The 25,227-nt window shown below is 56.7% G+C and overlaps 1 protein-coding gene across 1 annotated transcript in view; it reads right to left on the reverse strand.

Annotated features, from left to right (window-relative positions):
• The window catches only part of LOC131479298 (transmembrane protein 266-like), a gene marked incomplete at both ends in the record, with an annotated part of 29,100 nt that extends 9,364 nt beyond the window's left edge, over positions 1–19,736 (reverse strand). The window contains 6 exon segments of the mRNA XM_058659818.1: positions 2,170–2,291; positions 2,293–2,306; positions 2,432–2,488; positions 8,916–8,989; positions 10,654–10,808; positions 19,551–19,736. Coding sequence (XP_058515801.1) covers positions 2,170–2,291; positions 2,293–2,306; positions 2,432–2,488; positions 8,916–8,989; positions 10,654–10,808; positions 19,551–19,736 — 608 coding nt within the window.
• Between the last annotated feature and the right edge of the window lie 5,491 nt (positions 19,737–25,227).

Consider the following 25,227-nt stretch of genomic DNA (forward strand, 5'->3'; position numbering starts at 1 on the left):
CTGGGCTTAGTGCAGAGCTACCTGCAATATGGCCTGGGCATGAGGCCATATTCTGGGGTCAAAAACAGGAGCCAGTGGCTTCCTGAGAAGGCAGCTTGGGAGGGGGCAACTGATGCAGTGGTTAAGACACGCCTGGCTCAAATCCGAGGCCTGAAGGTCCAGTCCCAAAGCTGGCTCCTGACCACTGCTCCCTGTCCATGCAAGTCCTGGCTAGCAGCAGGTACTTGGCTCAGGTAGCTGAGTTCCTATCACCCCCGTGGGAGACCCAGATTGAGTGCCTGGCTTCAGCCCAGCCCAGCCCACCAGCGCTGTTGTGCGCATTTGGCGGTGTGAACCAGTGGCTGGGAGCTTTCTGTCGGCTTGTCTGTCTCAGGAGGTAGTGTTACGCCCCTCATCCACAGCAGGTGCAGCCACTGTGGAGAGCAGCTTGGTGCTTCCTGGCAAATGTTAAAGAGGGACCACCTGGCCTGGGAATCCCACTCTAAAACTAGGGGACAGGAAGACACCCACCCACACACAGACTTCTCCACTAATGTGGACAGGAGCGCCTGTCCCAGTCACCAGAATACAAAAGGCTTTGTCTAAATCATCATTCGCCTCTGTGAGTCCACGACACTCGTGAAGACGTGCTTATGTGACTGAAAGGCGGAGTGACAGAGAGGGAGTGGAGGAGGGGAGAAGGGTCCGGCAGAAGCCAGGAGCCCAGATCTCCCATATGGGAGGCAGGGTTCCAAGTACTAGAGCCATCACCTGCTGCTGCTTCCCGAGGGGAGGGAGGGAGGGACATTAGCAAGGAGCTGGATTGGAAACAGAGGAGCCAGGACTTGGCCAGTCCCCAGTACAGGGCAGTGGGCATTGCAAAAGGTGGCTTAAAGCACTGCCCCACCTCTGTAACTGATACACACATAGGAAGACCCAGAGGAGACATCCTGTGCCCAGGAGAGGGAGGGCCGGGGGGCTTTCCCAGGTAGTTCTCTGCAGCTCATCAGCCCTGAGCTCCCGGATGTCTCAGTCTCAACTCCTAACATTGACCTGACTGTCACACCCTTCTTGCGCCTTCCAGAATGCAACCCTTCCTGGCTGTTTGGAGGCCTGGGTCCCTCATCTGACCACCATGTTCTCTAACCTTCCATGTTGCCACACACCTCGAAGCCTCCCAGGTGCTCCCTAGCTGACACAATAGCATCCATGCAGAGGGGAAATTCAGGACTGTGTTGGCAGTGGCCTTCCCCGGCTCCAGGCCCAGGGACTGCCTCCTTGGCTCTGCCCAAGACAAGAACAGCAAAGTGACATCCATGGGTGTCACCAGCATGCCTCTCACGGTGAGGGAGAAGGGGAACAGCCAGGGGAGCGCTCCCTTCAGAGAGGACGCTGTGCGACCATGCAGCTGTCTGCAGTTGGCATGATGCAGTACGCACCACCCTACCCTGCCCTGTCCTGCAGAGGACGATGCTCTCAGCGGTCCAGGGCTGCTCGCATGGGGCTGAGCATCCCTCAGCCCTCTTGCCTCAGCTTGCCTATCTGTCAGATGAGAGGAATGTGCAAGATGACCCTCCCTCTCCTCCTCCCCCACCCAGGGTCTTCTGGATTTCCAAAGTCCAGGACCCAACCACATTCCACTTTCATGAAAATTCCAGGTTAGGGGCTCCCTGATGAGAGATGAGCTGGGATGTGGGGTGGGAGGCCAGGGAGGGGTACTTCCCCAGGGCATGGGAGACCCTGGAGGCCTAGTTGCCTGCCTTCATCCCTGGGGACCAATCCAAGTCATAACCTCCACCATCTGCAATGAAAATCTAGGGCTTTGGGGGTAGGGGCCAGCCAGCAGTGTGGCGCAGTGGGTTTAGACCATCACCTGCATCCTATATAAGCACCAGTTTGAGTCTCGGCTGCCCCACTTTCAATCCCATTCCCTGTTCATGTCCCTGGGAAAGCAGCAGAAGATGGCCCAAGTGTTTGGGTCCCAGCACCCACGTGGGAGACCTAAGGTGTGCGGGGTCCTGACCTAGGGGACAGTGACACTGGGGAGGGAATTGACTCTGTCCTAGGGCAGAGGGAAACTTAGTCATGGTCCCAGGAGCAGGTGGGCAGGGACACACGTGGCTGCCCCCAGAAGGGCGGGTCATTGCATGTGCTGTGAGTAGCTGCACTGGCCACCACCAGGACACTCACCATAGATGACTCTTTTCACGCGCCACACCCGGAGCACGATGATGAGGCTGATGGCATCCCAGGGGTTCCGGGGCCCGTTGGCCACCGTGGACGCCACCATCGGGGCCAGGGACAGGTTGATCAGCCCCGTCAAACACCTGTGAGGGGAGGCGAACCTCAGCACCCTGGGTCTTGCCGCCAGCCCTAGAGTCAGAAACCCTGCCCATGGTCAAGGGTGAGGAGGACACCCTGGGCTGGGGCCGCGGGTGGCTCCAGTGTTTACCTCGATTTTGTTCTCGATGTAATCCCAGATGCCAAGCACCACAATCTGCAGGACAGTCTGGGAGGTGCGGAGGAGAAACAGAAAGAGAGAGAGAGGGTTTAGGGTTCTGCAGCAGCCCCCTACTTCTCCCCCACTGAGAAAATTCCAGAACTCAAGGTCAAGAGCACTCAGTCTCAGGGGAGGGTCTTCCCTACCCCCTACCACCTCACCTGCAATGGGTCAGGTGGCCCCTCTGCCTTTCCTCTTTGTGCCACTCCCCAGTGCACCCCTCACAACTCCCAACCCCATGCCAGCCTTCTCTGTGTCCCACGGTGGAGAACGAAGCCCCCGCCACCCAAGAGGGAGGATAGGAGGGGCTCCTCGTCTTGGCTTTGATGTAACCCAGATGTGCCTGTTGTGGCTGAGCCGGTGGATGGGAATCCATGGCTCATCCCTGTGTCTTTCTGTGTCTCAAACACATACAGAAACTATAAAAAAAAGAGCACAGATATGCTCTTGGGCAGGTTTTGCCCGGGGCTATCGGACAGCAGGAGGAAGCCATGGGTCCCAGGATCCAGCTACAAGTGAACCTAGAGAGAGAGGAACAGCCCTTGCCACGCTCAAGTCCACACAGCGTGGAACAGATGGCTAGGGAAGGCCGGTGACTGGTGCACGAGCGCCCCCTGGGGGCAGCCATTGGCAAAACAGGAGCACACGGACTGGTCCAGCCTCTCACAGGCATTCGCTCCCAGCTCCACCCCAGGGTTGCTGCACCCGCGGGCTCAAGGGCCTGTCCTGGGCCTAGGGGAGAAATGCACAGGTGCGGGAGGTTCGCGCCCAGCTTCCACTCCTCATGGGAACAGTCTCAATAAACCCCCTTGCCAAAAACCTCTCCTGGAAATGGGTCTCCTTTAGGCTCTACCTTTGAAAGCCAGGTGTGTGTGTGTGTGTGTGTGTGTGTGTGTTTCCACCTCTCCCTGGCCCCTGCCCACAGTTCCCATGGCCCCCCTCATGGCTGCATCCCAAAGGCCACCTCAATCTGAAGAGTGCCTCCGTAGCTTCCCAGTCATCCCACTTCCCCACACCCCCTTAGCTTCCCCTTCCTGTGTGCTCAGCCAGGCTCTTGTCCTTTGTCTGTCACCCAGGACCCTGGTTTCTTTTCTTCTGGGACCCCCTGTGTCCCTGGGACCACCCCCTCCCCCATGGTGGCAGCCTTGGTGACTCTGGAGTCCCCAAGCCCATGGCTATGGCTTCGACTCCTCTCCTGAGTAGCTGTCCTCAGCCCAGCCAGCAGTGTCACTGCCTTGGAGGCTCAGCCAGAGGCCCTGGGGACTGCAGGGGACCCCTTACCTGCTCTCTGTCACCCCAAGTCCTTCTCCCTAACCTCCCATCCCCACTGCCCCATGATCTTTCTAAACTAAACCGTGCCTTCCACTGGCTGGAAAAGGCTGTGTGTCCAGCTCCTTCTGGCTTGGAACCCTGGGGATCCCTTGCTGTTGCAGGCTGGCCCCAAGTCCAGGCCCCACACAGTCTTTCTGCCACCAGCTCGCCAAGTCTCCCTCCAGAACCCAGCATGCCAACTAAGCAAGTTGCCTTCCAGTGTGTGTCATGTACCCGGATGTGGGTCGGGAGACTGCTGTCTCTAAAGTTGGCCCCCTTAGCTTCCTCACTGGCCAGTTTTAGCCTCGTGGACCACCACTAAGGAAACAGCAAGATGGGGGCAGTCCAGTGTCTGATCTCTGCTTACTGTAGTACTCTGACTTACGCCAACCCCTGCTCTATTCATTTCAAAGATTTTTTTTAAAAAAAAATTATTGGAAAGGCAGAATGGCAGGGAGATAGACAGAGATCTTCCATCCACTGGTTCACTCTTCAAATGGCCAGTTAGAGGCAGCAGCTTCCTCCAGGTCTCACACATGGGTGAGGGGCCCAAGCACTTGGGGTATCCTGTGCTGCTTTCTCAGGTGCATAGGCTGGGAGCTGAATGGAAAATCTGGAAATGTTACTTTGGGTAGGTTTGTACCCTGATGCCACTGCTGGGGTGCAGTCATCACAGGCTGTCCCATGTCACTTCACTTCCTATAGAAGTGTCACTGAGCCACAGGTGACTGTAGGGACCTCCTCATTCTCTTTCTAAGATGTATTTGTTTTATTTCAAAATCAGTCACAGAGAGAGAGAGACAGAGAGAAAACTTCCATCCTCTGCTCCCAAAATGGCCACAATAGCTGGGGCTGACCAGGCTGAACCAGGAGCCAGGAACTCCATCTGGGTCTCCCACGTGGGTACAGGGAATCCAAGGACTTGAGCCATCTTCTGCTACCTCTTTTGAGCACATCAGCAGGGAGCTGGATCAGAAACGGAACAGCTGAGACTTGAGCTGGTGTCACAGAGATTTTACGCACTTCACCCACTCCATCACCCTGGGGACCTTCTCATTGGTCTGTTACAACCCAGGTTAACAGAGGAAGTTTATACCCACAATCCCACTTGAATGTCGCTCATAGACCAGGATGCTTGATTTGCTCAGAGGTGAAATGACTTCCCCAGGGCACACTGCAGGTGAGAGCCTGAACAGGAGGCTCTCACCTGTTCTTCCTCCCTTCCCCAGGCCCACCACAATGAGGTGGCTGCCTGGTGGGAAGATGAAAGTCTGAACCCCTAGGGATACCTAGCAGTGTGGGGTGACAGAGCAGGTGTGATGGCAGGCAGGTAGCACTTACTGCTTGTACTTGGCTGGGATTTTAAAACAGTATTATTTACTGGAGAGCAAGATCTTGTATGCTGTGGCTAGCCTCCCACATGCCTGAAATAGCCAGGAGCTTAAAACATCCATCCAGGTCTCCCACATGAGTACCAGGAAAGCCAGGTACTTGAGCCAGCACCTGGTATCTCCCAGGCACGTTTAGCCGGCACAGAATGGCTGGGGCTGGAAACAGGCACGCTGACGTGGGCCGTAGGCATGCCAAGCGGTGGCTTAACTCACTGCACCATTTCCAAATCCAGCACATGGGGATGGGTGCTGAGAAGGGGATGGCACTATTTTTTATTAGCCAAAAGTGAAGAACTTCCTCCAATCCCTATGTGAGGGTTAAACTGGGAACATCCACATGGCACACGCAACCACAGAAAAGCACGGATGGGTGGCCGTTTGGTACTGTGGTTAAGACCTTGCTTGGGGTGCCTGATGGCTCCAGACCCTGTCAAGGTTCAATCCCTGGTCGAGATGTCCAGTAAGTTTGGACCAACTCCCAGCAAGAGCCAGCTTGACCTTTTCTAAACAAGTGCATTCTGTGTTTCTAGACTCTTCTTTATATATTCAACCACAAAGCACAAGTGACAGTAAATAGGAGAGGAAAAACCGGGTGTAGGATAAGCCTTTTTCTCCCAGATTCATATTATCTATCCCCCCTGTAAGTGATGGGCACACCACACGCTCTCCCGGTGGGATGAGGGCTGACCAACTGGGCACAGAGCCTGTGTCCCAGGGAGCGAGAGAACAAGAGTCATCCCAGCTGACCATGGAGGAAGGGTGGGGCTCAGAGCAGGGTGCAACAGGGCATGGCCCCAGTCTTGGGGTCCTGCCAAGCAGTAGGTACCAGTCTGGGCATTTTCAGACTAAGAATAGAACCTGATGTGGCCACCTGCAGCTCAAGGCACACCTGTGCCGTCCTTTCCCTCCTGGGAAACTTTGGTTCTTCCTGCTAATGCAGACCTGGCCTGGAGCAGGTGGTGGCTCACACATGTGGGTTCCTATGACCCACATGGGAGACCTGCATTGAATCCCTGGCTCCAGCTTGGCTCAGGCCTAGCTATTACAGCTATTTAGGGGAGGTGGGAGAATCAGGGGATTTCTGTTTCTCTCCCTTTCAGATTCAATAAATTACCTCTTGATTCTGTTTTCCATGAGCAGTTTGGAGCTCTCTTTGCAGGCTCCCGTGGGCCAATGCACCGTCGGGGGCTGAGGGTGAACCTCAGACTAGAGCCACGAGGACATCAATAGTGCTGCCACCTAAGCCACCCTGGCACTGCAAAATGCTCAGGAGTAGTGGCACCAAGAGGGAAGGTGACTGGTATATAAGATGATGAAATTCATGCACGTGAGGGGTTCTTGAAAATGTATGAACATGCATATTATGAGCAAACTCCAATGCACAAACTCCAACACCTTTTATCCACCCAAATTAGCCCACCTTTCAGCCCCATTTGCCATGGACTTTTGGAAGAATTTACATACAGGACATCTACACAGTTCAATTTTAGAGAAACAACACATACGTTTGTAGTCTAAAAATGCTCCAAGCATTGGATGACTGGGAAAAAAATAGTAAATAAAAAGTGCCAGGGCCAGTGCTGTGGTGTAATAGCTTAAACGACAGTAGCCTCCCATTTGAGCACTGGTTTGAGACCTGGATGCTCCACTTCCCATCCAGCTCTCTGCTAATGCCTGGGAAAGCAGTAGAGGACGTCCCAAAACCGTGGGCCCCTGCACCCACGTGGGAGACCCGGAAGAAGCTCTTGGCTTTCGTCTGGCTCAACCCAGGTTGTTGCAACCATCTGGGGAGTGAACCAGCAGGTTAAAGGTCTCTCTCTCCTTCTTCTTCGTAACTCTGCCTTTCAAAATAAACAGTGTTCCTCTCCCTTTGAGGCGTCACAGTCCTCTGGGCCCCAGACAAAGCTCAGTAGTCTCTCTGCTGGGACAGCCCCTGAGCTCTGGCTGGGGTAGGTCTGCACAAAAGAGAGCTTGCTTCTGGGAGCCTGTGTCTGGAGCCCCTGCCATCCCTGCAGGCCCTGGGCTGCTTGCCACACCCCTCTGGGTTTCTGTTTCCTGTAGGATGCTCTGTGTACCTGCCCAGGCTGTGTGAAAGCTCAGGCGAGCTGTGAGTGGGACGTGGTTCAGGGTAAGGCGGGAGCCCCTGGGGTCCCAGCTTTTTGGGGTTGGCTGTGAGGATGAATCCCACTCACTAAGCCTGAGAAGGCTGGAGGTGATGCCCCTTGACCCACAGCCACACCCCCAAGCTATGAACCAAAAACAGCAGTTCAGAACAAGGGAGTGACATTTACTGTTGCCAGTCCCTGGGCCTGGGGTCAGTCCCTGGTCCTCTCCTAACCTGGCAGCACAGGGTGTTGAACCCAGCATTGGCCATGACTGTGTGGGTCATCCTGGACTGCTGACCCTTAGGGGTGTGGATGGTTCTAGAAGAACCTGTTGACATTTTCAGAAGCAAACACAGGACACTGGGACCTGAGCCTTCCTGTGGGTGGCGTCCCTGTCACCATGGATAGCAGGACTGCCTCCTATGCTTCTCAGGCCCTCTGGGGTCAGTGGGGCCAACTTTCTAGTGAAGCCACGGAAGCCCTCATGCCAGGTGACACTCTGGGGAGCCAGGTCTCCTTGTCACTCCACCGCTAGGCCCCAGGGTCAGGGAGCCCACTCCTCTCTGCTGTCTAGCTCCCTAGCCTGTGGGAAGCCCTCCAACTCCAGAGTGTCTCAAGTGGTTTGTCTCTGGTGGCGACAGGAAGGGACCCTGAAATAACATGGGGTCATAAATCTGGCCCAAGGATCATAAAAACCAAGCCTAGGGCATGAAGGGGTAAGAGCCGCAGCAACTGACTAGACATTTTTGTTGGCAGTCACACACACAGAACATTCCCTAAGGTCTGCATAGAGAGGCATCTGGCCACAGCCCGGGTGTCCGTGGGACCTGGTGGACAGGGTGGGGGGCAGGGAGCAGCTGCTACTCAGCTCCAGAGCCTCAGGCCTCCAAGCCCTGGACTGCAGGAGCCAAGGTGTGCACAGAGATGTGCTGTGCGTGGGAGGCCCGCTGCCCTGTCCACCTCACCCCTGGCCATACTCAGCAGCATGGCCACAAAGCCCAGCTCTCTCCTGATGTGTTACAAGGGGTTTCTGGGACTGCTTGGGGTTCGGCTCACGCCACAAAAATTCACCTCCAAGCTCTGTTCTGCGCATACTGCCTGTGGCTGCAGGCTCACTCCTGCTGCCCCGGCTCAGTCCCACTCACTGTGCAAGACACCTTGACATCACTTGTGCTGAAGCCCCGCCCCAATGCTGCCTCCTTTTTGCATATGCAATTAGGGCTCCACCCCCTACCTCATAAAGGGAAGACTGGAATTGGAGTAATGGCATATTCCATTTCCCACAACACCTGTGCATGTCCCTGTGAGCCTGAACTCCGTGGGCATCTTCACATCACCTCTGCCTTCCCCTCAAGCCTGCTGACCTACACACAGCGGGGTGGGCTGGTGGCCCGTGCATTGGACCAGTCCCTGGCTCCATTAGGAGGAGCTGGTGTTGCCCAGGAGACATTCCTGTTCCCACAGGATCAAGTCCAGCTTGATCTCAACAGGAGGCCCTGTTCCCTTGTGGAGCTCAGTGCCCAGTGTCACACCTGCTTCCCTGCTGTGTGGCCTCAGGGCCTGCCACCAGGTAGGAAAGCCTGGTTTTCCCTGGTATTGGGGGTTGGAGGGGCCAGAGTTGTCACCCACCTCGGACAAGAACACGGACAAGATGATGAGGCTGATCCAGTGAATGATGCCTGCGAACTGGAAGGCGCTGGAAACTGCAACACAGGAAGGGCCCATTGGAGGGGCCACCAGCTGGCAGAGCCGGTTCCCGGGGACATTCAGAGGTGGCAGCATTTGGGTCAGAGAGCCACAGCCAACCACTTAGGGCAGCTGCCCAGGGGCCCAGGAACTGGTACAGGGGTGGGGAGGAATGTTGCACCCTGCGTGGCAGAGCTGAGAGGGCTGGGGTGGGGGCAGGGGGTGGGAAAGGAGATGGGGTGCCAGCAGCCCAGACGGCCTCTCCGGCTGCCCCACCAGGTTCAGGGATGAACGGCAGCGGTGGGCGGGAGAAGGTGCTGGCTGTGGGTCCCGCCTGCCTCACCTTCAGCTAGTGCCCCTTTCCCGAAAGTCCCAGCCAGGGACATCTCCACTGGCAAGGCCTGGAGCAGGGTGGCTGGAACCTAGGACGCAGGACAGGTGGGGAAGAGAGATTGCAAGGACCCAGGCAGGGGTGGCGAGGACAGAATTGCTGTGACACTCTCAGCAGCCTGCCTGCCTGCCTGCCTGGCACCCTGTGAGCCCCCTGGGAACACTGTCCAGACTGGAAGGGCAGCCCAGGGTGTGCAATCCCAGGTGCAGGTGGGGGATGCGGGGCCCCCTGGCCTTGGGCCAGTGCACCCCTTCGACCAAGCCCCGAGGTGCGGCAGATTCTTTACAGTCCCGGGTCACAGGGACACCAGTGGGAACCAAGAAGCTGAAGCCCTGAGTGACTCAAATACAAACAAAAAAACACAAAAGTCTCTCCATTATTTCTCCAGTGAATTCTTGGGCTTTAAAAAAAAATGGTTTGCATGAACACAGAGCCATAAATCTCTGGTTGTGCATTTTTATGGGATTTAACATGCCTTTTATGAGTTGCTATTGGATCTCCTACCAAGGCCAATCTCCTGGAGATTTCATATTAAGAAAAAAATTCCAGCATTGGCTAGTTCTCTATTTCACTGACCCCCCCCCCCACCGAAGATCCCCACCCACCCCAGCTGCAACCTGCCCCCTCAGCCCTGCCTTTCCCCAGCAGAGCAAAAAAGCAGTGGGGCCAGCACGGCTGGCGGGAGGGGTGATTCTAGCATGGTTTAATAGAATACAGGTGGAGTGTGAAGACACTTAAGGAAGCATGAGCTGCATAAAACCCAGTGAGGACCACCAGACGGAAGCCACTGGGGTGGGGCTTGCTGGGCCCCCTCTTCTGGAGGGGGTTCAATGGCTCCTGTGGTCCCACATTCCAGTTCCCAGTGCCAGCCTCTTAACCTGCCCCACCCCCTCCCCGCCCCACTGCCGCATCTCAATTTGCTAGTCCAGGAGGAATGACCACACCAGGAATCTAAGTGTTACTGGTGGTGGTCCCATAGGACACAGCTTCATTAAGCTACAGAAAATTCCAAATACTAACAAAAGTGTTTGTGTGTGTGTGTGTGTGTGTGTGTGTGTGTGTGATGCATACAGGAGCCCCCAGCCTTTTTTTTTTTTTTTTTACTGTCTCATCAAGTCCCTGGTGGTGGAATGTTAGGCGGGGCCCAGCTCAAGAGACCCTCCCTTGGGTACAGAGGGGTGCCGGGCAGAAGGTGGTCCCCTTTGAAGCCCTGGGGCCAGGTGGTGGGTTGTGGGAGGGGGCCCCCTGGTGGACGCAGGTGCACATGACATATTCTCTCTGGCTACTCACAGTGGAGAAGCTTTACATCTATTAGCAGTTCCAAGGTCAGGAGAATCACCACCAATATTACACAGGCTACCAGGAAACTGTTGAGACTCGCACTGAGCAAAAATACCTGCCACGTGGCTGCTCGCTTCCCACAGCACGGCTTCAGCCAGTTAGACCTGCGGGGACACAAGCCGGGAGAGGCGGGCTGAGCTGGGCAGCCCCAGCATCTCCCAGTGGGAAGTGCCTGGACTGCTTTTCCTAGCCCTGGCTCCTGATTCCAGCTTCTGCGAACCTTAGGCCCTGGGAGGCGACAGGTGCTGACTCCAGGGGAGTGGGCTCCTGCCCTCCACCGTGGAGGCCTGGGTGGAATGTTCTGGCTCCTGGCTTTGTCCTCAAGCTCAGCTTAAGCACGGCCATTGCAGGCATTTGGGGGAGTGAATCTGTGAGTAGGAGGAACTTGTCTGCTTAGCACACCATCTCTCTTTTGGTTTCTCAACCTCTCTCTAAATTTGCCTTTCAGATAAATAAATCAATCTTAAACAAAACAACAAAAACCCAATGACACTAATTCTCAGCCACCTCCTGGTGAGTCCACGGTGCCACCGGACTGAGAGTGGCAGCTGCATTGCTGGAGTTGGGGTGGGGAGTTCTTCATGACCCAGCCATAGGGGGGCAGGGAGAGTGGGCAGGGTAAAGCTTATGACTGTTCAGGGTACCCGGCAGGAAACTGGGCTTGTTCTCGTCTTTTCTGTAAGGTTTTATCTAGATACCTGTGGCAGTGACAGACTGCAGGACAGACACAAGCTGTGGGAGCTGGCCCCCTAGAGAGAGGAAGGCCAGTTTTGGCAGGTGCTGGAGGAGTCCACGAGGGCCTGGGGGATGGTGAAGGAGGGGGCTGACAGTCACCATGGATTCATTCTTTGAATTTAAAACATGGATTTGAAAGATGGGTGGACAGGGCCCAGTATGATGGCTTAATGGCTAAATCCGCATCTTGGATGAGCCAGGATCCCATATGGGTGTCAGTTCATGTCCCGACTGCTCTACTTCCCATCCAGCTCCCTGCTTGGAGTGGAGGATGATCCAAGGCCTTGGGACACTGCACCTGTGTGGGAGACCCAGAAGAAGCTCCTGGCTTTAAATCAGCTCTGCTCCAGCTACTACAGCTATTTAGGGAGTGAACCAGTGGGATGGAAGATCTTTCTGTGTCTCTTCTCTATAAATCTGTATTTACAATTAAAAAAAATAACTCTTGAAAGATGGGTGGACCCAGACACATTGAGATCTTCCATGTACTGGTTCACTTCCCAAATGCCAGCACCAGCCGGGCCTGGATCCAGACCCAAAGCCAGGGCTCCCTCTGGGGTCTCCCACTGAGGACTTAGCTGCCCTCCCCACCAAGGGTGCACATTAACAGTACGCTGCAATCAGTAGTACAGCTGGAACTTGGGCCAGGCCCTTTGGTTATGGGGGGTTATGCAGACACCCCAAGTGGAGTCTTTGTCTTAATTGTCACCCCAAACACTGGCCTGAGCTGACATTTCAACTAAGGCAGTAAGGGCGTGGCAATAAGGGGGGGGATAAAGCCCGCAGGGCTATCTGGGGGAGTGCCCTCCTGGCCTGGCTGAGTGTCCAGCAGGCAGGGACAGTTTGGGGTACTCTGCAGGCAAGGGTCCTCCAGGGCAGAACCTTGCCAGAGCAAGGAGGGCTCCCCCTTCAGGAAGTGGGGCGGGGAGCTTTCAGACTGCCAGTCCCTGGGCAGGTGCGGCCAATGCTGCCATAGGTTTTGCCTACCCCCCCACTCCCCACCTCCCAGGTCCCAGCCTGCACCTCGCGGCCTTGGCCCCAGCCCCTGACCCACCTCCCAGGTCCCAGCCTGCACCTCGCGGCCTTGGCCCCAGCTGACTTCTGTCTCCACAATCTGCTGCTTTACATCATGTCCTGTGAGAGCCCAGGTGGATGCAATTGAAGTCCACGCGGGGAATGATGGGATCCAGGGGGCCGGAAGACCCGCATCTTCCGGGGCAGCGTTCCTCAGCTGCAGCTCCACTCAACATAACCGGGGGAGCCCCCAAGCCCCAGCGCCCAGGCCACCGACAGACACACCAGGCCACTTCAGCTACCTGCCTGTCAGGCTGGCGGCAAGTTGCAGCAAGCGCCAGTGACCCAGGTAAGCCTGAGAACCATGCCCCTGGGAGCTCGCGAGGACCTGGGGCAGTGTCAGCGCCCTGCACACCGGCTCTACCCCCCGAGCGGCTGGCTGGGCAGGAGGACACAGGTGTGTTGGCAGGGGGAGGACGCCGCGGGCAGTGCTGACCCCGGAGCCGCCAGCAGAGGCGCCCCCCAATGTCCTCCCTGAGGAGCAGGTGGCCTTGGTGGGCAGATGGACATGGTTGTGTGCTAAGCTGCCTGGGAGAGAGGCCGCGGGGGCGGGAGGTCAGGCGGGGCTGCCTGCTTCTGTTTTGTCTTCAAAGGTGTTGGGTTAAACAAATCAGAGTCCAATCTAGATTATGGAAACACACTTAAAAAGGCAAACCCTCTAGCCTCTGTTAGCATGGTGTATTTGTGTGTGTGTGTGTGTCTCCCCCGTCCATCCCCATTATAACTCCGCGGTTAAGTCCTTGACATCCAAGGTTCTTAGTCCCTGAAATGGAGGTGTCGGCCTGTGCAGGCTTGCTGTGAAGGTGCAAAGCATTAAAACAATCAATTCCCAGGAACTTCAGGACACGTGGCTTGCCATCCATATCAACTATGCCTGTTGGTCTGGGTGCTTGGCTTGGTCGTCTCGGGGGCGGGGTGGAGTTCCAATGTGTATTCCATTCTGCATCTAGTTATCATGTGCCCCGCCATCGTTTAGGGGCACTTCATGAAACAACGGACAGAAAGGGGTAATTCAGTGATCAGCTTGGGACTTTGGTCGTTAAGTTGCTGGTTCACAGAGCACCTGGGCAGTCTCTAGCACCAGTGTCTGATGCCAACTTCCTGCTGATGCCGGCCCTGGGAGGCAGCAGGTGGTGGCGCAAGCCCTTGCTGCGCAAGAGGGAGACCCGGATAGAATTCCCAGCTTCTGTCTTTGGCCGTGTCCAATCCCGGCCATTGCAGACATTTGGGGAGTGAGCCAGTGGGTGGAAGCTTTCTCTCTCCTCTTTTTGCACTTGTACAAACAAAATTCACAGGAGATGCTGATTGTCTGGGGCTGCCTCCTGGTGAGCCTGCAGCAAGTAAACTCCTAGATCTTGCTAAAAAGCAAATATAAAGACCCGGCTTCTCCAGCCAGAAACCGTGTTGTTGACCTTGATAATGTTCCTGGAAGGCAGGTCCCCCGGGCTCCCTCCCAGAGATAAAAACAGTCCTGGCCAGAAGGGTTAGGCTGATTGGGGCAGTGGGGAGGTTCTGCCAGCCCTTCCCAGGACCTCAGGGTCACCAGCCTCAGACCAAAAGGCGAGCCCAGCTTGCTGTACCCACAGGGGAAGGGCTGTGTCCAGCTGAGGTCATCAGAGCCTACCATTTGCATGCCCCAGGATCTTAGATCTCCGTGCCTCCTGGCAAATGTCATTCCCGGAAGGAACATGGCCCATGAGGCAGGAGCTGGGATTGTGCCTAGTAAGCCACGCCTATCTCTGCTCATCCCACCCTCACCCTCTGAGGACAGGAGAGCCCGCCTGGCCACCACACACCACGCACAGGGGTACCCAGGGCACCGTGGCCAGGGAGTGGCTCCCAGCTCTGTCAGCGCCCAGCCTGACTGGGGAGGGTGGTGCTCTGCAGGCTGACCAGGGCCAGTGGCCATGAGTCTGGCGGGCCAAGGCCTAGTACCTAGGTGCCCCCATAGATCGGGGAGCGTCCCCATTGCCTTCCCGGGTGACCAGGACTCCAGTCCCCTGCCCCGCCCACTGTGGCCAGCGGCGCTCTGCCGCCGTCTAGCGGTCACTCCCTGCAGCACCCTTGGTGCCTCAAGTGAAGTGGTCTTGGCCACCTAAGGTTACAAGAGAAATCATCTTATGTGTGCATTTTATTGTCTTCCTAATAGGTGCAAAGTCTTTGGGCTATAGTCCAAAGGTCTAATCTGTGCTTTCTAGTAAAAAAATATATATATATTTTTGGTGGTGGGGCAGGAGGCACACTGTGACTCCCTGGTTGGAGCACTGTGAATTCTAAACTCACTGAAATAAGAGCGGGGTTCAGCTGGGGGTTGACTGTGGACGCATCAGTGAAATCTGGCACTCGAATCCCCCCACCCCACGGCCAGGGAGGGGGCCCTCACCAGTTACCCCAGGACACCCCTTGCTTTCCACTAAGGGGATGCGGGGATGCCCGAGGCAAGGCTGCTGCTGGCTTTGCTTGGGTGGGGAGCGTGCAGTCTGCACCCCTCCCAACCCCCCACCCAGGCGGGGGCTCCCCCTCAGCAGGTCCGGGTCCAGCTTCCGGCTCCCCACACCCCAAGCAGCAGCTTCCTTCCCTTCTGCAGCCCCTCCCCTCCCCTCCCTCCCTTATCCATTCATTCCCTGGCTCGGTCAACACCCCCTCCAGTTGCAGGAGCCCCCGCCCCCGCCCTGGAGGCACACTCGGCGCGGAGCAGAGCCGGCTGTCACCTCTGGGTGCACGGGTGCAGGTAGGCGAGGGTGCGGGGTTCCCCGAGCTGGGCCTGGAGGCGGGGTTCCCTCGGCCCGGACAGTGTGGGAAGCCATTAGGGTCACTGGGGCTGTTGTGGCCTGTTAGGTATCCCCCTGCCTCGGCCTTCTCTCGGCGCCACCCTGGCCCCCAGGTCTGGGCGCAATGGCCACCTGCCCGGACTTGGGACACTGGCCCTTCAGGAAGACTCAGCTGAGAGACTCTCACGTCCTCCTGTGACCAACACGGCCTCGGGGACGGCCGGCCCAGCTCAAATGGCACGGGGATGAGGGCCTCCAGGTGATGCGGCCCTTGGTAGAGATCATCTGGAAAGCGGGTGGCTCCCAGGCCAGCAACTGGGAAGGCTAGCGGAGGTGCGGATGGAGTGCTGGCTGCGGATGCGGACTGGACGCCCCTCAAGGCGGGAGCGCCAATGAAGGCCTCCATGGCCGCCCGGCCTGCCCCGGCCAGCGCCCCACAGTGCATTTTGGGAAATGAGGTGGTTGACGGGCAGCCCGTTTGTCCAATGGCGTGTCCCGTATTCCCATCAGGTGACCCAATCCTAGCCACTAGGGCATGAGGAAAGAGAGGCTGGGTTGGCGGAAAGCTCTTTGCTGTTCTTGGAAGGAATGGGTGGGCGGCCATGGCGGCCTGGCAGACGTGAGGGAGGAAGGAGGTGCCGGACAGGCGTGGGGAGACTTGTTGCCAGGGGGACGGAGAGATGGGAGGGGTCTGGGCTTCGGGGTCTCTGGGAACCCTGAGGAGAGGTGTGTGTGGGGCGGAGGCAGCAGTAGTGGCCAGGACAGGGACACCATGGCGGCTGGCCTTGGTCCCCTTCTCCCCGTCTCCTTGATCCGTGCTCGGAGGCCAGGGCTCAAAGTGGTTGGCGAGGCCTGGGTGCCGGGGCCGGCTTCATGTTGGGTGGCCATGCTGGGTGACGGCGGCCAGGCTGGGCACCCTCGCTACTTTTCATAATGACTGGGGTGGCCAGCGAGCAGCTGGAGGGCTACACCCGCGGGCACGTGGAGGGTGATGGGGCTGGATGGGGCTCAAAGACGCTAACCTTGAAGTGAGACCACAGCATGGGTGGGAATCAATGAAACCCCATGGAAGGCAGAATTGAGAAGCATGAAAATGGCTGAGGACAGACGCTGAGAACCCGACGTTTAAATCATAAATAGAGGAAGTCCCATCCCTGAAAGGTGTTGGAAGGCTCTCTCACAAAAGGAGTGGGCATTTCAGTTTGACCCTCAGCTTAATCTTGCTTTTCCGCTATGGAACACCCTTAGGGGGGCAGGCGATGGCTCAGTTCTCGGGTCCCTGCCTCTCATTTGGGAGACCCAGAAGGAGTTCCAGGGCCCCTGGCTTTGCCTGGATATCATGAACACAGGGGAGGTGAAGCAGCAGAGGGAAGAACTTGCTTGCTATCTCTCACTCACTTTGCTGTTGTCCAAGGCAGAAACAGGAGGACCTAGAGAATGTGGGAGGCACAGGGGACCCCCGAGTGGTGGTCAGGGGCAGGTGCTGGCCACAGGACAGTGTAAGGATCCGTTAGGGACTGTGTGGCATGGAGACATCCACCATCTCAGGCCCAGGGTGTGAGAAATGCTTACACCTGCCGTGGTGTGTGTGTGTCGGGGGAGCACAGGAGTGCATGGAGAAGGGGATAGAGTGAGTTTTACTGGGTAAACAGGGTTCTGCAGGTGGGTGTCGCAGGCAGCCATGTGACACCACAAATGTCCTTGATGCCACTCCTGTGCACTTAAAGGATGGAGCTGAGATGCCAGCTTTCCTGCTGTGTGTGTACGAGGGTCCTTTAACAGTTCATGGTAGGCAGAATCAAGTTTACATGGGGGCAGACAAGTTTCTTCTAAACCAGACATTGCTTTTCCTAAGGTACATTTTTCATGGCTTATTTTCTCATGTATTTTGCCACTTAAAAAAACAACTTATTTGAAAGAGCTGCACAGAATGAGAAGCAAAGAGCTCTTCCATCTGCTGGTTCATTCCCCCAGAGAGCTGCAATGGGCCACGGTGGGGCCAGGCTGAAGCCAGGATTTGGGAGCTTCATGCGGGTCTCCCATATGGGTGCCAGGACCCAAACTCTTCTACTGCTTTTCCCAGGCCATGAGCAGGGAGGTGGATTGGAAGGGGAGCTGCCAGCAGGGCAACTGATGCCTGTATGGGATCCCTGCATCAGGGTAGGGCTTTAGGTACTATATGCCCACCCCTCTCCCACAATTTTTAATTTTTTCTTAAATCCCACTGAAATGGGCATTTGGCAGGGTGGTCTAGCAGGGGCGCACATGTGTTACCATGTTACCTACTATCGCAGCCATGATGTACACGGATGTGTCACACGTGGGAGAGACTGGTGTGTCTGTGACATGGGAGGCAAGCCCAAGGGTGCTGGCATGGATTCTGGCTCCATCCTTGCCTCTCTGGGCATACAGCATCAATGCTGTCCCCACTCTGCCCCGTCCCAGACTCTAGGATCCTTTAAAACCCTGGGTCAAGGGGAGGTGGTGGTGGCGGGGGAGAGGTTGTGCTGAGTGAGCTTTGCATGGTGTGGGGGTACCTAGCCCCCCTGCCCTCCAGCAGCACCACCCATGGTGGTGGAAAGACGCAATGTCCTGGGGACTTTAGGCTCAGAGCTGCTGGGAGGAGCCCCTCCGGGTTGCCACATGCTCCCGCTGGAAAGGCCAGGCTGGGAGTCCAGGGAACTTCCCCTGACTCCAAGTCGGCAGGCAGCCAAGCTCCTCCCCCGCCATCCCCCCAGCACCTGCTTGCTCGATGTCCTTCCCCCTGGCTCCAGGCTGCAGTCTCCCCTCGCTGGCTCTGGGAAGGCCTCAGGCTGCCAAGGGGTCCCCAACTGGGAGTTCCAGCAGCCTAGGCCAGTCCCTTCCTGGGGTTGCTTCAGTGTCACCCACTCCCTGGGCATTCCTGGGGATTTAACCCTAAGCCAAGATCTGCCAGGGCCCTTCCCTTGTGTCCTCACCTACGGGGAGCATCCTGACACTGTGGAGGCCCACCTCAGAGGCAGAAAGAATAACAGCAAGGTTTCCCTCAGCTGTCTCTCTCAGGTTAGCAGGGAAACATCAGTGCATCTGGGTGCTGGTGTACACCCACATCAAGGTGCACCCAGAAGGCTGGTACACCCATGGTGTTACACCCATGGCACATATGAGGCACACTGCTCCAAACCAGAATCCTCGGAGAAGTGTCCCTGCTTCTCTGCACGTTTTCCCACCACTTGCCTTGAACTTGACAGGGACTGGGGCCAGTGCAAGGAATGAACCCTGGGGGGGGGCAGCTTGAACATGATAGGAGGCACACTACTGCAAATGACCACCAGAGGGCAGTGGCACAGTGAGTCACCTGGTGCGATGTAATTTTGCAAGGCCAGGTGGAAATGTGTAGGGCAGGGGTTGGGAGTGGGCCAAATGCTGAGGCCTTGGGAGCACAAGGCCCTGGATGCTGCACAGGTTGTGAGTACATGGAGCTGACCTGAGCCCAGCCTTCGAGCCGGCTGGATGCTGACAGTAGCCCTGGCTAGGGCTACCCTTTGGTACCTCCTGTGTGTCCACCTGGCCTTTCCTGTCTATGTTCTGCTGACTTGATAATTCGGGAGGAAGTGCCATTTTCAGAGACAGCCCCTGGGGTGCAATGAAGGTGTCCGGTTTGGTACCTGTTGGGTGACTTAGCCAGGAAAGTGCAGAGAGCCATGCCACGCTTAGCAATGCAGCTGTAGCTAAGGCGACCCCTGGAAACCTGCCACCCTCACCCTTAGCTTAGAGCAGCCACACAGTATGAACCGTTCACAGATATCTGGGAGGGAAATGTTTCTTAGCATGGGCTCTTAAGGTCTTACCAGCTGTTATGATCGTGTGTGTAAGGGCCATGGGGTAGGAGTCTTGCATGTCACCCCGGGGGCCTGGCCCTGCCCTTCTCAGACCTGGGCTTCTGGTGGATAATGGGTGGTTTGTGGCAATGGTGGGGCCGTGAGGAGTGAGCATCCGACCCTGTAAGCTGGGCAGGGAGGTGTTAAGGCTCCTTCAGTGTGGTCCTCCCTATAAGGGGAAGGGGCAAGGCTGGCCAGTCCTGACAGGATCCCGCAGGAAAGAAAGGCACCCCCCAATGGGAACTATCAGTCTCTGCTTCCTAACATCTCTCCTCTTTGCTGCCAACACTGCTGCCTCCACCACCCCTTGAAGCGGGGGCTGCCGGGGGGAACCTAGGGGGTGACCCAGGACTCGGGAGCCTGCACCGCTGGCCGCCCCTCTCCACCCCCAGCAGGCAGCACCTACCCTTCTCTTTGGTAATCTCCATCCAGGTTTGACAGGAGCTGCGAGCCGGCCGTGGAGAGGTTGATGGCAGCCAGGGGCAAGTCCCGATCGGCAAAGTTCACCAAGTGCACCGGTGCCATGCTCTTGGTCTCCTTGTCCATGTGCTGGGAGATCTCAACCTCAGAGATTCCTCCTCCTAGGGCAGGCCTGAGGGGGATGAGAGAGAGGCACAGGGTGGAATCATCTCCCTGGCCACTGGGGGAGGGGAATGTGGCCGTGAAGAGGGCAGGGACTGAGCCTGGCCTTGTCCTTCACGGGCTGAGGAGTGGCAGTTGCCCAGATCTGAATGTAGGGGTTTCCGGGACAGGTGCCTGGGGGAGAGCAAGATGCAGAAGGGAGCTGCCAGCCGACAGAACCCCGGCAGATAGCACACAGCCTCTGTGGCATCACCCATGTCCTGGACTGGCCTCTCTTTTTAACATTGTCACCTTGGGTTTTTTATAAAGGCCCGGGAGTGTTCTCACGCCTGGCCTCCCTGTGTATTGGTGCAGACGGGTCTTGCTGGGGTCTCTGGACAACACTCCCTCCTCACTTAAACCTGATCCATGGAGGGAAACTGGGAGCTTCCTCTGGGTGACTGTTGGGCTTGCCTGGAGCCTTGCCATAATCAGAACCATCCTCACCCATCATGCACCACAGCCATCACATGTCTTGTCAGTGACCAAGCTAGCCTCTCTTCCCACTCGCATGCTCCTTCCTCTCTAGGAGTGATTGGCTGGTGAGCAAGTTTAGTGCCTTGCAAATGCTGCAGCTGGAAACAGCCCCGAGTCCTGGAGGTCAGACCCTGGAAATGGGGTGGCAGGATCAGAGACTCGGGGTAGGGGAAAACCTTTGCAGCTTCTAGAAGCTCCTGGAACCCCTGGTGCATGACCTCCCCGTCACAGCACAGCTCTGTTCCTCCCATCTCCTCCTGCTGGGAGGCCCTTGGGGGTGACTGGCCACTGCTCCCAGATGACCTGGGGCCATCCCGCCATCCACATCCTGCATCAAACCTGATCCACCTCTCATGATACCATTTCTCATGGCCACGGGCTCCAAGAATGAACTGGAGCAGGCAGGCCCAGCCCTTGCCCAGTCTGCAGAGTGGCCAGGTCCCAGTCCCCAGCCCAGCACCATGACCACACTGCTGGCTCTGGCACTGCTGACTGGGCCAGGGCCTGGGCTGGAGACAAGATCCACAAAGAGACATAGCCAGAAGCCGGGGCAAGGCACTCTGCCACTTCATCGACTTGGTCCTTGTGGCCAGGGGTGGGCAGGCCTGTCCTACAGTGATCCATTTGGAGTCTGACACCTGCCACATCCCCAAGAGGATGGTAGGCCTAAAGGGACTCCAGGGGGAGAGAACAGGACAGTTCCCGGAGCAGCCTGGACTGGCCTGGCTTGGGCCTGACCTTCATGGGCTTCCAACGTGGTGGAAATTCAGCACTGGGTGCCCCAAGACCAGGATCCCCTGGTGTAGCTCTGGTGGACTATGCAAGGCCTTGGGCATGAATGTGCACGCTCTGCTGGAACTTGGCCTTGGCATGTCACAGGAGATTATGGAGGCTTCAGCCCCAGGCCAGGAGATCGAATCAGGGCCCATGTGGGATGCTGGTACTGCAGGCTGAGGCTTAGTCTTCCAAGACACAGCATCAGCCTCTGTGGCTACTTTTACATATTTAATCATTTTTATCGCAAAGTCAGATATACAGAGAGGAGGAGGAGAGAGGAAGATCTTCCGTCTGATGATTCACACCCCAAGTGACCACAATGGCTAGTGCTATGCCGGTCCAAAGCCAGGAGCCGGGAGCTGCTTCTGGGTCTCTCACGCGGGTGCAGGATCCCAAGGCTTTGAGCCATCCTCAACTGCTTTCCCAGGCCAAAGCAGGGAGCTGGATGGGGAGTAGGGCTACTGGTGCCCATATGGAATCCTGGCACATGCAAGACGAGGACTTTAGCAGATAGGCTACTGCGCTGGGCCCCTGTGGCTACATTTAAATGTAGTTCGCACTCCTGGGGGCCTCAGTGCTGGTCCTAGGACCCAGGGTCCAGTCATCAGAGCCACACAGTTGCTGGGTCAGCTCTGTGGCCACACTTCTTCTCTAGCTCTCCCTCCCTCCTTCCCTCCTTCCTCTTTCTCTTCCTGCCTCTCTCTTGCTCTCTCTTGTGTGCGCTCTTGCTCGCTCACACTTCCTCTTTTCCTCTCTGCAACCATTCACTCTGCATTGCCTTCAAGTCTAAGAGAGGCATCCAGGGAGGTATCAACCTTGACTCCACAGGGCCCTGACCAGGAGGCTCTCGTGGACCCTGGTTTGTCAGCCACGGCCAGCCTGACAGCCGCATCAGGCTTCCTGGGCCAGAAGAGGTAGAACTTGTCAGAGGTCAACTGAGACCAGAGAGGAGTGGGTTGGGGGCAGAGGACATACAGACCCCCTGCAACTCAGGGCTAGGGAGACAGGTGAACAGGACTGCCCTCTGCTCATGGGAGTCGGGCCTAAGCGGAGGGACCAGGAGGAAGCCAGGACTCAACAAGAATCCTTGGAACTTCTCTCCAGACATGGACGCCGAGGCCAGTCACCGGTAGATGGTGTCGTGCTGATGGCCAGTGGCCACAAGGTGTGTGGGACAGGAGGGCAGGTCTGGGAGGATGAGCAGTGCCCCACGATGGCAGCTGCAGAGCCGCAGGCAGGACACGATGCCCAACCACTGGCTGCACCCATGTCCAGGGCAGCAGGGTCGTGAGCAAATCTGTGCCTCGTCTCTGCACCTGTGAATGGGGTTAGTGACAGCATCAGCCTAAAGAATCAGCAGTGCACCTGACACTTCATGGCATAGGTGCAAGACCAGGCCTGCAAGGACAGCGGGCCAGCAGGATCTGACGTCAGCATGCAATTTTATAAGTCAGGAAAGCGATGAGGAAAGATTTGCTTAAGCCTTGGTTTTTGGCACACTTGGAATTATTGATTTCGTATTGTCAGCACAGGAAAGAATCCAGAGAACAGTAGGAAAACAAGTGCCTGGTTTATCAAACAAAGAGAAAACAAACACAAGCATGCTGAGAACCAGTAAATACAGCCACAGCAGTACCTACACCAGAGACACGGCCACCCTGTGTGTGCTCGCCACTCCAGGGACACAGCCACCCTGTGTGTGCTCGTCACTCAAGGGGCACGGCCACCCTGTGTGTGCTCGCCACTCCAGGGACACGGCCACCCTGTGTGTGCTCGCCACTCCAGGGACACGGCCACCCTGTGTGTGCTCGCCACTCCAGGGACACGGCCACCCTGTGTGTGCTCGCCACTCAAGGGGCACGGCCACCCTGTGTGTGCTCGCCACTCAAGGGGCACGGCCACCCTGTGTGTGCTGGCCACTCCAGGAACATGGCCACCTCGTGGGTACACGCCATGGGCTGAAGGACGCTGCCTGACACACCCCCAGCCATCCCAAGGGGACACAAATGCTGCCCCACCCAGTGCCGTAGCCCCCAACCTCCCTGTGGTGTGGCAGGTGGTGGCTGCAGGTGCCAGGCATGGCCACACCCTGCAGGCCATGGCCTCTGGAGCTAGCCCATGGGTGGGGGGCACTTGGGTCCCCAGGAGAGGCTGACTGGCTGCGGCTGACACATGCCTTCCTACAGACAGGAGGAGCTGATAAACACCAGGTTTGCATTTGGTTTGGTTCTGAGATGCAGGAGCAACTTCTGCTACTCAAGTTGATCTGAGACCATCCTGAGGGACCCCACAGGAAGAGCGGGACTGGGGGTCCACTCCCCATGACAGAGATAGGCCACAGAAGGGAGGACCCTGAGCACGGGCTGCAAGCAGCCTGGAGCTGATGGGAAGCCATGGAATCGCACTCCCCCGGAACCTTCCAAAGGAGCAGAACCCACTGGGCACTCTGGCTTTACCCAGTGCTGTCTTCTGAACTTCCTGCCCAGTGCCAGGCCTCAAATGGATGCCTGGTGAGAAGCTGCACAGTGTATGCATGGGTGGAGGAATTAATGAGCGAAGCAATGACGGTGAAGGAACTAATGAATGAAACTGGCTGGCCCATGGCCCTCCTCCCGGTGCGACCACACTTGGGCCTGACTCCTCACCATGAAGCTGGCCAGTGTAAGCCCCAGGATCATGGGGGGATCACAGGCTGGCGTTCATGCCCAGCCAATGCCACTGACAGCACCAAGGTCACTGGGTGGCCATGGGGTGACCCTACGGCTCTTTGGGTGCCCCTAGAAGGTGCCCAGTGGGCACAGAACCTGTCTGGGGAGCTCCCAAAGATACATTGGACATCAATTTCTCCGGCCTCTCAGACTTCTGCTCTGTGGGCTCCAGTGGCTCTTTGTTTAAAAGAAATCATTTTTAATAGTAATTGTATGTATGTAGAGTCCACAAAGGGACATTCCAACACCGTGCATGCTGGAAATAGGACCACCCAGCAAGCGTGAGGTCACAGGAAATCATTCCTGTGACAGGGCACAGTGGAGGGCAGGAATTTGCCACAATGTGCCACACCTTCTAGCAGCAAACAGAAGAGAGAAGAGGCAGAGAACCAGTCGTACAGTAACATCAGCGGTGGAGAAATGGCAGGTGGGTGTGCGGTGCCATGGGTGAAGCCGCTCCTCCTGCTGATGTATCTAAAAGCAGCAGGGATGGCTAACATTCCCACCATCCACTGCTGCTTCAACCACCTGCTGCCAAATGTTTGGTTCCCTGCCATCCATGTAGGGAACCCTGGATGGAGTTTCTGACTCCTTGCTTCGACCTCCTCCAGCCCTGACCATGCTTGGGGAGTGAAGCAGGGGATGGAAGATTCTCGCTTACTTGCTTGCTCACTCCTGCTATCTCTTTCTCTCCCTCTCTCTTTGTAACTCTGAGTTTCAAATAAATAAGTCAATCTTCCAGACCAGAAGAAGGGGACAGGTTGCTTCTCTTATTGGAGTTCTCTGGGTATTCCCATCAGGCCTCTCTGTTGTTTCCTGAGCAGTGTTTTGCAAGTCAATGCCACAGGACGTGGTGGGGCACAGCTGGCGCACCACACTGCCCACTTAACAGTACCTGTGTGCGATACCAGCTCACTGGCCACTACCTGGCATCTGGCTCCGCGCTCAACAGGCTGCAGACACGCTCACAGAATACTCGGGCTCCAGGAAGTTCTACCTCATTCCACTAGAGGCCTGCTCATTGGTGAAACTCCAGGGGCTGGAAGCAGCGTCTCTCTTCCACCACAGCGTGTCTGCCATCACTCTGGGGTGTCCACGTGGAGCAGGAGTGGCATCCTGGATGCATCTGTGTCCCATCCTTCAGCGCCTTCTGATCACGTCAACAAACCGAGAGGCAGGCAGACGCAGAGCTGGACTGTAGAAGCCCAGCCTGGCACGCGCTTCTTCTCTGCCTTCATACGGGCATCACCCATCTCTCCCCATCATTCTTTCCTCTGCTGTCCACAGTTCCTCCAGCTCAGTCATGCGTGGGTGTTGCTGAGTTCTTCACTCGGTGAGCACCTCTGTGTAGAAATGCCTTCGACTTCACCCATGTTTTATGGTCTTTCCGCGGATGGATTTAAATTTCGGTACCCAGCAATGACTGTTTTCTTTGAACAAACTTCCAGAAGAGAAAATGATGACTAAATGGGTCTGCGGATGTTTATAAAGGATTTGTAA

Source organism: Ochotona princeps, unplaced genomic scaffold (genome assembly GCF_030435755.1).
Source record: "Ochotona princeps isolate mOchPri1 unplaced genomic scaffold, mOchPri1.hap1 HAP1_SCAFFOLD_262, whole genome shotgun sequence".
In the NCBI taxonomy this organism is placed as follows: Eukaryota; Metazoa; Chordata; class Mammalia; order Lagomorpha; family Ochotonidae; genus Ochotona; species Ochotona princeps.